Genomic DNA, 14,208 nt, shown 5'->3' with positions numbered 1-14,208 from the left:
AGCTAGATTATATTTTCAATGTCCTTGTTCTTCAGTTCTTGGCTATCCTATCTAGCTGATATTTCTCTGTCAAGTCAGTTATGGCAAGATAGCAAGACCCAGTGTCTGGAAAGTGTTTCATAAGACACTTGTTTTACAACGCCTTGCTACGAAAGTAGCTTGCAATTTAGTTTCAACGTTTCATCATGTCATGTCAATACATGTTACCGTGGAAACAATATCAACTAGCCTAAGTGGTCTTCAGTCAGCTCAGCTGTCCTTCAACACAAAACCTATAACTGGCTAGTTTTGTCTCATCTCTCCTTATGTCTGTTGTTAGATCTTTCCTGGGAGACAAATCCCAGAACTAATCCCTTACGATTAAAGATTGCAGTTAGAGTGCAGTATAACTGCAGTATGCTGCAAATACTGCGTCCAAAATAACACAGTTTTTTTAACTGCAGTAATTTTGCAGTGTAACTGAAGTATAATTGCAGTTACAGTGCAGTAAACTGCAGTTATTCTGCAATTACTACATGTGGACATTGCACAAACATCGCCCAGCTTGAGTGTAGATACATCAACAAAAAATATATGGATATGTCCCTCTTACAAAGACAAAACGTTTTCTGCTGTAAATATCCTATTGGTCTTGGAGTGGTCTGAGTGGGGAGGGGGAAACTGAAAACTAGCTGTTATTGGCAGAGAGATTTGTAACTCTCTTTCTTATTGGTCTATTAGCTAATTTTCTGCATTGTGATGTCACCAGGCAGGCCAAAACACCAGCCCACCAAAACAGACTGATATTGTAGGTGGTCTTTTTAAAACGCATTATCATCATCTTCACAATTTCACAGTATTATTTTAACCTCAGTGTGGAAATATATTTAAAACACAGGAAAATCACGTTGTTGACTGCACTGGGTCTTTAAGAACCAAACAGAAGTAAACAGAACAAACAGAACGAAACGGGGAGGGAGGGACCGTCAATGGGAGGGACTTACCTGAATTTGTCCAAAACTCTCGTTTTCTTTGCAAAACGTTTTCCGTTTGGAGTAAAAGGTTTCTGTTGCAACAGATGAAATGTTTTGCAACATAATCGACGTAATGAATACACCCCTTGTCTGAGGTCTTGTAACTGTGTAGCCTGGCATTTCTACTGTTTTGAAACATTGTATCGCCTTTGCCTAAAATATTGTAACACTTAATTGTGTCAATGTTCATCATTCTATGCATGTGTGAAATAAATATGTGAATGGTCAGATACTCCCGGGTGTTTTCGTTATTTTTTCAAACTGTTTTTGGGCTACAGTAACCGTTGAAAAATGTTGGAGTAGGCTAAAAGTTATATAATGTGATGATGACTACAGGCTAGTTCAGCCCACCTCCCAAGATAAGTCTGCATATTATTGTAATTATTTCCACGTGTCCCCGGAAAGTGCAGGTGTCGCGTATCTGACAGGTCTGAGAAGACTTTTCACATTCGGTCGTTCGTCCTTAATTGACATTTTTGGTTATAGTGCTCAAAATGGATTTGACTCGAGAAGCTATTATCTCGCTGTTAACAGAGGGAGGGGGGAAGTTGAAGAATTCCGAGTTGCTGTGTAAATTCAAAGGTTCCCTGAACTGCGCTGATCCCACAGAGAAGAAACAGAACAGGGATCTATTCAAAAGGTGTGTGAACACTGTCGCTGTCGTTAAAGAAATTGAAGATGTCAGGTATATTGTACTAAATAAAAAATATCAGCAATTTCTACAAGAAACAAATGATGTTCATCTTCAAAAGTCTGTAAGTGAAGAGGGCCCCGAGCCAAGGGAATCCTCACTTGTACGGGACATGGAGCACAGTGCACATTCTCAAGGTGGAGGTAGTGAGACTTCAAGTCCTGAAAACCTCCAAGAACCTGTTATTCCAAGTGTCAGTGAATGCGTCTCAAATTACAGTGATGTGCATTCACCTATAGAGGAAGTACATTCACCTATAGAGCTGGCATTAAAAAAGGTGGATTTCAAACCTAAAAGGTCCCTGAATTTCAACATAGACCATATGTCTGATGCGCAGAGAGAATATAGCCCCTCAGGAAGGCCTGTGTATCCAAGGAAGATAGAGAACCCTACTGTGTGGAAGCCATTTGCACTGCCTTTACGAATGCCTCCAAACATAACCAGAATAGAGATCCATAAACTAAAATCTGAAGATGATGATGACCCTCCAAGGAGAGGCTCACCTGACCAAGATGCCTTCAGCTCTTCTAGAACCAAGAGAAGACCATCCACTGAGAGTGTGGGTTTGAGCTCGCCCATACCAAGGAGGGCTGTCAAGACTACCAAACCCTCGGAGGAGCCTAAGTACACATCCACAGTCCCCCTGGAAGAGACAGAGCACGAGTGGCTAGTGAGATCTGCTGCTGGACACTGGAGACAGGTGTACGGCCTGCTCCTCAGAGACACACAGCTGGCAGAGAAGAAGGACTTCATGTCCGGATTCGCAGCCCTACACTGGGCGGCCAAGTGTGGCAACAGTGAGATGGTGGGTAAGATCATCGACCTATCCAGGCAAGGTGGAATGGACCTCGACGTCAATGCCAGAACATATGGAGGGTACACGCCACTGCACATTGCTGTATTGCATGACCAGGAGTTTGTGTTGGCCATGCTGGTGCGTGAATACGGAGCGGATGTGAATATAATGGACAATTGTGGGAAGAAGCCATATCACTACCTACATAAAGGGATTTCTGCTGAGGTGAGGGAGCTACTTGGTGATATGGTCCAGCCCCAGGAAGTTATCCAACCGGAAAGGGAGGAGCTAGATATCTTCCCAGAACTCTCCAAAGGCTTGCATACGATAAGTCGCCTCTTCAATCCCCATGTGGAGAAAAATAAAAAGCACAAGCAAAGACCCACTTTCTATTCGCTGGGTGACGACCCGAGGGATGAAAGAGATGTGAGTTCATCCAAGCACAGAGCCACGTCCTATGTATTTAAGTGACATGAGTCTGATATGAACTGCAATAATAGGCTATGATATTTTGCATGAAATCTATTTAATCATGTATGCTTTTGAGGGTTTTTACTCTGATTTAGAGATGAACATATACAGTGGGGGAAAAAAGTATTTAGTCAGCCACCAATTGTGCAAGTTCTCCCACTTAAAAAGATGAGAGAGGCCTGTAATTTTCATCATAGGTACACGTCAACTATGACAGACAAAATGAGATTTTTTTTCTCCAGATAATCACATTGTAGGATTTTTAATGAATTTATTTGCAAATTATGGTGGAAAATAAGTATTTGGTCAATAACAAAAGTTTATCAATACTTTGTTATATACCCTTTGTTGGCAATGACACAGGTCAAACGTTTTCTGTAAGTCTTCACAATGTTTTCACACACTGTTGCTGGTATTTTGGCCCATTCCTCCATGCAGATCTCCTCTAGAGCAGTGATGTTTTGGGGCTGTCGCTGGGCAACATGGACTTTCAACTCCCTCCAAAGATTTTCTATGGGGTTGAGATCTGGAGACTGGCTAGGCCACTCCAGGACCTTGAAATGCTTCTTACGAAGCCACTCCTTCGTTGCCCGGGCGGTGTGTTTGGGATCATTGTCATGCTGAAAGACCCAGCCACGTTTCATCTTCAATGCCCTTGCTGATGGAAGGAGGTTTTCACTCAAAATCTCACGATACATGGCCCCATTCATTCTTTCCTTTACACGGATCAGTCGTCCTGGTCCCTTTGCAGAAAAACAGCCCCAAAGCATGATGTTTCCACCCCCATGCTTCACAGTAGGTATGGTGTTCTTTGGATGCAACTCAGCATTCTTTGTCCTCCAAACACGACGAGTTGAGTTTTTACCTAAAAGTTATATTTTGGTTTCATCTGACCATATGACATTCTCCCAATCCTCTTCTGGATCATCCAAATGCACTCTAGCAAACATCAGACGGGCCTGGACATGTACTGGCTTAAGCAGGGGTACACGTCTGGCACTGCAGGATTTGAGTCCCTGGCGGCGTAGTGTGTTACTGATGGTAGGCTTTGTTACTTTGGTCCCAGCTCTCTGCAGGTCATTCACTAGGTCCCCCCGTGTGGTTCTGGGATTTTTGCTCACCGTTCTTGTGATCATTTTGACCCCACAGGGTGAGATCTTGCGTGGAGCCCCAGATCGAGGGAGATTATCAGTGGTCTTGTATGTCTTCCATTTCCTAATAATTGCTCCCACAGTTGATTTCTTCAAACCAAGCTGCTTACCTATTGCAGATTCAGTCTTCCCAGCCTGGTGCAGGTCTACAATTTTGTTTCTGGTGTCCTTTGACAGCTCTTTCGTCTTGGCCATAGTGGAGTTTGGAGTGTGACTGTTTGAGGTTGTGGACAGGTGTCTTTTATACTGATAACAAGTTCAAACAGGTGCCATTAATACAGGTAACGAGTGGAGGACAGAGGAGCCTCTTAAAGAAGAAGTTACAGGTCTGTGAGAGCCAGAAATCTTGCTTGTTTGTAGGTGACCAAATACTTATTTTCCACCATAATTTGCAAATAAATTCATTAAAAATCCTACAATGTGATTTTCTGGATTTTTTTCCCTCATTTTGTCTGTCATAGTTGACGTGTACCTATGATGAAAATTACAGGCCTCTCTCATCTTTTTAAGTGGGAGAACTTGCACAATTGGTGGCTGACTAAATACTTTTTTTCCCCACTGTAGGAGTATAAGAGGAAGGAACATATGGATTACAGTATGTACATAAGGGTTTTATTCAGTTGTATTGAACTTAGTTTTCATAAATCAGCAAGAGCAACCAGCATATCATTCCAGTCCTCTCTCTTTTTAGCAATCAAACCTCAAGAAAACGTATTATCAGGATAGGAGGTATAGTAAGTAGCTTGTAAAATGTGCTACTCTCTGTTTTGTCATGTACATTGAATTCTTAGTGTATCTAATGGTGTGTCACGTTTTATTTCATATTGAATTAGTAATGCATGACATACTAATGGGATTTAACGTCCATTTCAGCAGATCCTTGTCAAACTAAATCTGTACATGACCATTTCAACAACAGATTAAGAATCCATTTAAACATTATTGTATGTGTCCCTGTATTAAACCTGTGATTAAAAGGTGAATAGGGTATAAATATGGCTTAATGCCTGGACATTTATAGTGCCTTCACCCTCAAGGGGATTTTCATTTGTGTATTTCAATCATGTCCCTGTATAGTCATTGAACTGTGAAATATATTATAGGTCATTTTAGATTTGATTTGATTTCTAAGAAATGAAGAGGCTGTAGTACTGAATAATTGTGAAAATGAACAATAGTATGTGACCTAACTGTTCAAGATTCCTGTAGTATGAATGTGTTATGATGAGTGAATAGTGATACACTGTTTAAGGGTTGAGTTGGTAAAATGCAAAGACATACTATAAATAATAAAGAAATACTATGAAATCTCTAGCGTGATTTTCAAATCACATGCCATTTGTCTTTAATCTGTGTGATTGATCTCATACAATACATACTTTAGTAATAATAATAATGTCATTTGCCAGTATTAGGAAAAAACAATATTTGATGTAGATAAAACCATCTACTGAACTCCGGCATCCCAAATATCAGCATGTGAAATGTCTCCCTGTTTGTTGGTTTCGTGGCTTCATATAGGCAGCATGAGATTGTGATTCAGCTAACTGAGCATGTGCTAATGCCAGCCTTGGCCCCTGAGGCTGGAGAGATGAGAAGTGAACAGGCTTACTCAAGCTGTGTCTCTGCCCCTCTCATGATGTCACCTCCTTTGCAGTGAAATGTCTGCGTCAAGCCAATTCTCACCCCAGGGCTGGAACAAATGTTCCCACTGCAGCAGGGCCAGGGGGGAGGACACAGTCACATGAATGACTCGTTGCTGTTTTTTATTACACAACACTCTTTGGACCACTACCCACAGCCTCACACTACTGTAGCATGAATATTCACTGGACCACTACCCACACCACAGTAGCTTGCATATTAGATCTGTATCACACAGGTTTTGCTATCCTTGTATATTGTATATGTCTCTCAATCAGTTTGTCATTGTAAAATCCAATTTAGTTTTATGCCCTGTTTGCTACAGTATGCATATGCTTAGCCTGACCTTCTCTAGTAACCTTGGGAGTCAGACAAAAGGTACTTTGCTATTGGAAGTTAGTTAATGCTGTATTCTGGCATCTCTCCTTCCCCTTGGTTTCTGGAGGGACGTGCCAAAAAATCCTGTTTTTTCTCAAACATTCAATGCTTCATAATAGGCGTTTGTTGTTGTTCACAAACAAACTGGGCAGCATTCCATCAGAGCTGCTAACGAGGCCAAAGGACATGGGGAGATGCCTCCCTTCAACAAGCCGATCCAATCCCACTGGATTAGAGCTCATCAGCCTCTCCATATAACACATACCATATTAGGGAAGACATAGCAAACGGTTTGATGGAAGGAGAAAGTTGAATTTATTCACAATATAACAAATGTCATGAAATTCTAAATTTCAAGCAACAAATGAAGAAAACTTTCCACAAGGCAAACAAAACACAACACGGAGGTGACAGTCAGTCACACACAATGAAGACAGCCAGAGGAAATGCAAGTACAAAGGCCCATACTGTCATCCCAAGCAAGACTGGGATTGATTGAAAACCGATAAATGTGTCATTCATTGTGATCATTCTTTCTAATTAGATCTCTTTCCGGGTTGGAAAACCCTACCCCCACTAAACAAACAATACCTGTTTCAAAACACCAGCCCTGTTGTGGGATATTTATTAACAAAACACTTTTTGACAAATGGGTAAAAATAAGTGATAAGTTACTAACAATAATACATGTTTATATACATAACAGGAAATAGCATGGATCTGTTAAAAGCAAGAATGTCCTTTCTGTTGGTGATACCTTACCTCTGTTTCCAGGGACAGATCATTCGCATGCCTCAGGAATTCCTTCAGGCCCACTTAACCTTTGTGGCTGTCCTCTGTTCAAAGGCCAAAATAAACACACATTTGTTTTACGGACTGAAATGGACATCGCTGCAAATCTCCAGAGAAATGTTTAGAGTAAGAAGTTGAGCAGTGTACATTAGAATATTTTGTGGAAATGTATATTGTTTGTGTTCTCTCAGATTATTTGACATTTCACAAAATAATCCATTCTGTCGATGAACAGTACATTGAATTATTTTGGAGCTCAAAACAGTTTTTTCAGTTCTGCTACCATCAACGCCTGAGGAAGTCCTCAAACAGAAGATCCACACATGGGTGAACGTTATATAGTACATGAGCACATGTATGAGAGCAATAATAAAAATGTTCATCTGTGAATTAATAGGATTGGGAAAACAAACAAGGACCAAAGAACACAAAGCAAAGACACGGTACTGTTACTTAAACAGGAAAAAGGCTTCTCACATCCTAATCCCCTCACAATGAACACATACAGTATCAATCAGAGGGAACCAGTGATGTAAGTAAGCCCTGCTGGATCATAATTTAGCACAGAATCATAACAACTCTGTCCTTTCACTTGGTCAAATATTCAAAAAATATTGATCATAGCAAAACAGAAATCAACATCACACAAGACATTCATTATTAGGGAAAAAATAAGGTCTAAAATTAAAGATTTATGGTTGTGCATTTCCACATAAATCAAAACAAATAAATAGGCATGCCTCATGAGGGCTTTTCCTGGGGAATGTTGACATAGAAGGCCACCACAAGGATACCATTAAAACTATTATGCTTAATATATTTTTAAGAGGTTCACCTCTTTAGTGGTACTTTGTCAGCATGAAACCATAAGACATAACATCTGTAGCCTAAATAGCAGTGGGTAATACTGTACATAATCTGCATCGTTGAATGTGCTTACATACCACGTAAAACCCCATCATTCTGAAAATACCTATATAAATCAGTTGAAAAAACAACATTGGATGGAGTAAGGCTTAGCTTTTGAACTTAGTGTTTTCAAAAGAAAATAGAAATGTGCAGTAACATATCAAAGTGCTTTTTTCATTCACCTTTTTGGTTATCTATAGTGCCTTCATTTTAAATGAAGGCACTAATAAGTAGATAAAGAGATTAAATCTACCACCTATTTTGACTGAGATATACAGTATTTAGCAACCTTATCAGGCTAGCCTCACTCACCGGGCTTCAGACAGACACACAGTACAGTATGACTGATGAACAAGACTACTTCCAGGCCAGAATACAATCTTAAAGCTTATATCGTTTTTCAAAGCCACAGGCAGAGGTGAAAAGGACATAAAATTAAAGTGATAATAGATATACAGGACATTCCACACTGTAGTCCTAACTTCTACACCCCTCTAAAGGCACACATATATTCCTTATACATACATATGGACAGATGGAGTCTGAGGGACTCCTTTTTTTTTTATTACAGACATCCATGTGATTTTGCTGGCTAGTGACAGCCCAGGATGGATGAAGCAGAGGGAATTCAGGGCTCTGTAAGCCCAGAGAGGTGATGGACAGCTGGGGGAGACGAGAGAGTAGGATAGGGGCCTGATGGTGGTCCCCAGGGAGGGAGGGTGTTGAGCAGAGACTCTAGCTGCTCTTCCCCCAGACGCTGCCTCTCATCCAGGTCCTTCATCCTGATGAGGAGCGAGGCCTTGGTCTGGACGAAGTGCTGGTAGTCCTGGAGCTGCTCGGCCGTCAGGCAGCGAGACAGGAAGTTAGACACCATCCGCTCCCGTCTGTCCAGGTTGTCCTTCAGGTCTTTGGCGTCCTCCCACTGCTTGCACAGCAGACGGTGACGGTTGTCCAGAGAATCCTGCCAAGAGATTAAAAAAGGTTGGATGAAATTAATCACAACATTCCCTAAATGTTTCATCATTATCCAATGTGTACTAGTAGTGTTTATGTAAAGGTATTTTGTTGTCAGCTGTTATGGAGAAACTGCTAGTCAAGTAAACTCATGTTGCAGTTTCACAGTAAAGTGGTGCAGTATTTCTTTTTGTCAACAGAGGGCAGGGCAGATAGAAATTTGCATCGAAACTGGTTTGGAGTTTCGGTGACTCATTGTAAATACCAGCACTGCTGATAGCAGCAGAAAACACAAGGCACTAAAACACACTCAATACAAAGGGCTGTCAATGTGAAATTCATATAAATATTTCAACTATGAGCCCATTGAATACAAATATGAAGATCCAGGGAAACAATAAAACATAAGAATTTAGCATGGGTACTTAAGCAAATTTGAAGCACACAAAACTAGAACATTAAATGTTCTAGTTTAGCAAGAAACTACTGTGGAGATCAGAGGGGAATCACATGACATCAGGTGATATACGCTGCAGTCTAATCATAACATCTTATTAGGAATTGACTGAAGAGTACATGGCATATCCAGCTGAGAAACGCTGTAAACATGTTCACTACAAAACCTAATAAAGGCAATCAATTAATAAATAATTACATGGTAATACAACATCAATAATCCCTCTCAATTTCTCACAATTGCTCCGATAAGGTGCTTTTTTCAACCAGCATGTTTGCACGTTAAATGTTTGATCCCAAGTAAGCATCGGGCCTATGAGTGGTTGAAAGCATGATCGCATCACTACAGTTTCAGTCTCTCTCACCTTCTCCTCTTCGTCTGTGTGCTGGTCCACGGTCCTCAGGGCGTTCTGCACGCGTGCCAGCCGAGAGGACAGACACAGCAGCAGGCTGACCACACGCTCCAGGTCTCCGATGAACAGGCCGTAGCGCTCCAGCTCCACGGGCGTACATCGCTCCCGAACCAGGGCCTCCACGGCCTCGCCCCGCACCCCATTCTCATGCATCTCCACCTGCAGGGCACCACAGGGCTCCTCCAAGGCCTGCAGGCGCTCCTCAATACACGCCACCAGCAGCCTCTGTAGAAGGGGAGGGAATTGGTGAGTTTGAGAGAGAACATTATACATGACATTGTGCTTGTGGGCTTTTCATGGTCAGCTCAAAACAAACAGAAGATAAGATAAGAGTCTGACAGTTTATCTGGCATCTCAATAATCAGGTCAGACTTTATCAGGTGATGCCTGTCTCGTCTACTCCTGCTCCCCTGCTCCGGCGCTTGACGTCACCGGTTTACTAACCACCGGTCCTGGCAACCCATCATTATGCACACCTGGCAACAATCATTACGCACACCTGCGCCCCATCATCAGTCACACCTGGACTTCATTACTACCTTGATTACTAACCATTTATCTAGCACTCTGTTCTGTCACTGCACTTGTTTCCTGACTCCCTGCGTCTACATTACAATGCCAAACCTAGTTAAACTGCATCCAGATGATATTAAGATGACATCATCAACTGGCAGAGATAAAGTAAATCCACTTCGATTACAAAAACCCGTAATGCAGAGCTGAAAAGCAATAATGACCTTCTTCTCAGTGACATCCGTCTTGCTCAGTGGCTCTGGTTGGATTTGATCATCATCAGGAGATGTGGGAGGTGCTTCAGCATCATCCACTGTTTCAGAGCTTCAGGCAGAGGGAGAGAAAAAGACACACACGGTAATGATGATAGTGAGTATTTGGATGAGATTAACCTTGAAAAAATGTTCATAGGTCTTTAGTCATGTGTTTGTCTTTTACACGTGTCTCTTAATCTAACTGCAATTTGTAAGCAGATATCCAGGTGCGTTGACGTAACAGCAGGTAACATGGCACCTGCGGATCCAGGGTATAATGAACCTGTACAGTATAATGTGTCTAATAATGAGATGGATGGTCACCTGTCTGCAGCGTCTCTCTGCTCCTGCTTCTTCTTATAGTGCTCCTCCATCAGCAGAGTGTCCTCTGACAGTAGATGCTCCATTAGCATCAGCGCCGTCTTACGATTGGTCAACGGGTACAGCACCCGAGCCAGCGATTGGTCCGCTGTGACCACCTCCTCCACCAGCTCCTCCCACTTTGGCTCCTCGGTGGTTGGTGTCTTTTCTGGGCTCTCTGTCTCGCCTGCTGGGGTCACCCGCTCCACTGCCTCGGTTTCCTTTTCTTCCTCTGGTTGCTCGCCCTCCCCGCTCTGGCAGGTGTCAGTGTCAGGGACTGGCGTGGTGGAGGAAGTTGTAAGGGGCTCACTAGCTGCTGGAGCAGGGGCTAGAGTTGGAGTTTCTCCCTCTGTCAGATTATCAGAAAGGGCTGGGTCCTCGCCCTTGTCTTTGCTCCCTGGTTCAGGTGGTATGATCCACAGAGTGGGGTCTGTGGTGACTCCACAGCTCAGGGAGACTTCCTGACTCTCACTGGGCTCGTCCACTGACTGCTCTCTCTCCACAGAGTGTTGTAAAGGAGGGGCGGTCTTCACTCTGCTGGAATGAGAAAGACATTCGAAAATGGAATTATCAAAATAATATCAACAGTGAAAAATAGCCATTTATAGCCATTTATACAGTAACATTGATTTAATGATGAGAATGTCGTATGCAGAGAAAGGGTCACTTTATCATTTTATGGTCACATACCTGGAGCCAGTCTTGCTCTCGCCAGTGCCCCTGGGATGGATGGGTATGGAGGGAGAAGTTGAGGTAGACTTGACCTCTCTCTCACTGGACTCCTGACCCTTATGGGACGGTGGGAGTAGGACGTCGCAGGAGAGCACAGTGGTCTCTATTTCATCTTTAACGAGGGGGCCAAAGTCATATGATCTAGGGGAGCCATCTGAGCGAGTCCTGACCCGAGACGAGGTTCTCCATGCTGGGGAGACAGACTCACTAGACTCCCTGGTGCTTTTAGTCATCTCCCCTCTGTCTTCCTCACTGCCCAGCTGTGGAGCAGATTCCTGCTTGAAGAGGGACTTCCTCTTGGTCTGCCCCTGGGCTTTCTCCTGGCCCTCGCCGAATTTTGAGACGATCCTCTTCTCCTGGCCTGGTCCTGGGCCTCTCTGCCTACTGCGGAGCTGGTCCAGATGCTCAGAGCTCTTATTGAGGACCAGGGAGCGGCTGACCTGGGACACACCCAGCTCCTCCATGGACTTCCCCCGCTGGGCCACCACCCGGACCCGCTGACCCTCAGGGACCGACATGGCCTGGCATCTCCTCATTACCACCATCTCCTCATCCACTGGCCTCTGAGTCTGAGCACTGAAAAATAGCACAGAGATTGTGATGAGATTGAGATGCTTTGGAGACTTACGTGCCTGGTTCCTCTCAGATATGGTATGTCCTTATCTTACCCTAATCATAGCTGATTAAAAAACACTCGTTTTGAAAAAGACTCCCTGAATATAGTTGTAATGTAGGTTTAATGTTTCTACCTTGATGTTATGTCTATATACTTCTCAGAATGGAATGTTGGCATGGTATACAGTGCCTTCAGAAAGTATTCATACCCCTTGACTTATTCCACATTTGGTTGTGTTAAAGCCTGAATTAAAAATTGATTCAATATATTTTTTTTCCCACCCATCTACACACAATACCCCATAATGACAAAGTGAAAACATGTTTTTAGACATTTTTTACATTTGATTGAAAATGAAATACTGTAATATCTCATTTACATAAGTATTCACACCCCTGAGTTAATACATATTAGAATCACCTTTGGCAGCGATTACAGCTGTGAGCCTTTCAGGTTAAGTCTAAGAGCTTTGCACACCTGGATTGTACAATATTTGCACATTTATATATATTTTTTTATTCTTCAAGCTCTGTCAAGTTGGTTGTTGATCATTGCTAGACAGCCATTTTCAAGTCTTGCCATAGATTTTCAAAACTGTAACTAGGCCACTCAGGAACATTCAATGTCGTCTGGGTAAGCAACTCCAGTGTATATTTGGCCTTGTGTTTTAGGTTATTGTCCTGCTGAAAGGTGAATTTGTCTCCCAGTGTCTGTTGGAAAGCAGACAACCAGGTTTTCCTCTAGGATTTTGACTGTGACAAACATACCCATAACATGATGCAGCCATCACCATGCTTGAAAATATGAAGAGTGGTACTCAGTGATGTGTTGGATTTGCCCCAAACATAACACTTTCTATTTAGGACAGTTCATTTCTTTGCCAATGTTTTTGCAGTTCTACTTTAGTGCCTTGTTGCAAACAGGATGCATGTTTTGGAATATTTTTTTAAATTCTGTACAGGCTTCCTTCTATTCACTATATCACTTAGGTTAGTATTGTGGAGTAACTACAATGTTGTTGATCCATCCTCAGTTTTCTCCTATCACAGCCATTAAACTCTGTAACTGTTTTAAAGTCACCATTGGCATCATGGTGAAATCCCTGAGCAGTTTTCTTTCCTCTCCGGCAACTGAGTTAGGAAGGACGCCTGTATCTTTGTAGTGACTGGGTGTATTGATACACCATCCAAAGTGTAACTAATAACTTCTCCATGCTCAAAGGGATATTCAATGTCAGTTTTTTTTTTTTTACCCATCTACCAATAGGTGCCATTCTTTGCGAGGCATTGGAAAACCTCCCTGGTCTTTGTGGTTGAATCTGTGTATGAAATTCACTGCTCAACTGAGGGACCTTAAAGATAATTGTATGTGTGGGGTACAGAGATGAGGTAGTCATTCAAAAATCATATTAATCACCATTATTGCACACAGAGTGAGTCCATGTAACTTATTATGCGACTTGAACTTACACGGCAAAAGTATGTGGACACCTGCTCATTGAACATCTCATTCCAAAATCATGGGCATTAATATGGAGTTAGTCCCCCTTTTGCATCTATAACAGCCTCCACTCCTCTGGGAAGGCTTTTCACTAGATGTTGGAACATTGCTGCAGGGACTTGCTTTCATTCAGCCACAAGAGCATTAGTGAGGTCGGGCATTAAAAACATTAATTCCACTTCGATATTATGGGGTATTGTGCGTAGGCCAGTGACACAAAATCTCAATTGAATCCATTTTAAATTCAGGCTGTAACAACAAAATGTGGAAAAAGTCAAGGGGTGTGAATACTTTCTGAAGGCACTGTATGTGTGTTCACTTTCAATACCACAGTAAAGTTTGAGCAAGCATGTACAACACACATGGTTTACAGTAAATCTTACAGGCACAGATACTCCCACTTTAACAATAGACTAGTGAGGGCAACATACCTGGAAGTGTCCATAGTATTAACTGGTATTGGATCATTCATGTAGTTGTGACCCTGTAGCCAAACACATACCAATAATCAACATTAATAACACCCTTGAACATTTATTGTGGTACATTCAGTAAAGTGATATGG

The 14,208-nt window shown here is 42.3% G+C and overlaps 1 protein-coding gene across 4 annotated transcripts in view; it reads right to left on the bottom strand.

Annotated features, from left to right (window-relative positions):
* Positions 1-6,435: 6,435 nt before the first annotated feature.
* The window catches only part of LOC121574027 (protein Shroom1), a 34,579-nt gene continuing 26,806 nt past the window's right edge, over positions 6,436-14,208 (bottom strand). For 3 of the 4 annotated variants that reach the window (XM_041886550.2, XM_041886551.2, XM_041886552.2), the window contains exons 3-8: positions 14,075-14,127; positions 11,486-12,103; positions 10,760-11,332; positions 10,406-10,505; positions 9,621-9,893; positions 6,436-8,806 (exon numbers count right to left, since the gene is read on the bottom strand). In XM_041886550.2, the coding sequence (XP_041742484.1) occupies positions 8,474-8,806; positions 9,621-9,893; positions 10,406-10,505; positions 10,760-11,332; positions 11,486-12,103; positions 14,075-14,127 (1,950 nt within the window). In that variant the 3' untranslated portion in view covers positions 6,436-8,473. The remainder of the gene's footprint in view (positions 8,807-9,620; positions 9,894-10,405; positions 10,506-10,759; positions 11,333-11,485; positions 12,104-14,074; positions 14,128-14,208) is intronic. The other variant, XM_041886553.2, reaches the window with a different exon arrangement.

This window comes from Coregonus clupeaformis, chromosome 9 (assembly GCF_020615455.1).
Source record: "Coregonus clupeaformis isolate EN_2021a chromosome 9, ASM2061545v1, whole genome shotgun sequence".
Taxonomy (NCBI): domain Eukaryota; kingdom Metazoa; phylum Chordata; class Actinopteri; order Salmoniformes; family Salmonidae; genus Coregonus; species Coregonus clupeaformis.
The sequence above is the reverse complement of the archived record's forward strand: the minus strand, read 5'-3'. Positions and strand labels throughout refer to the sequence as shown.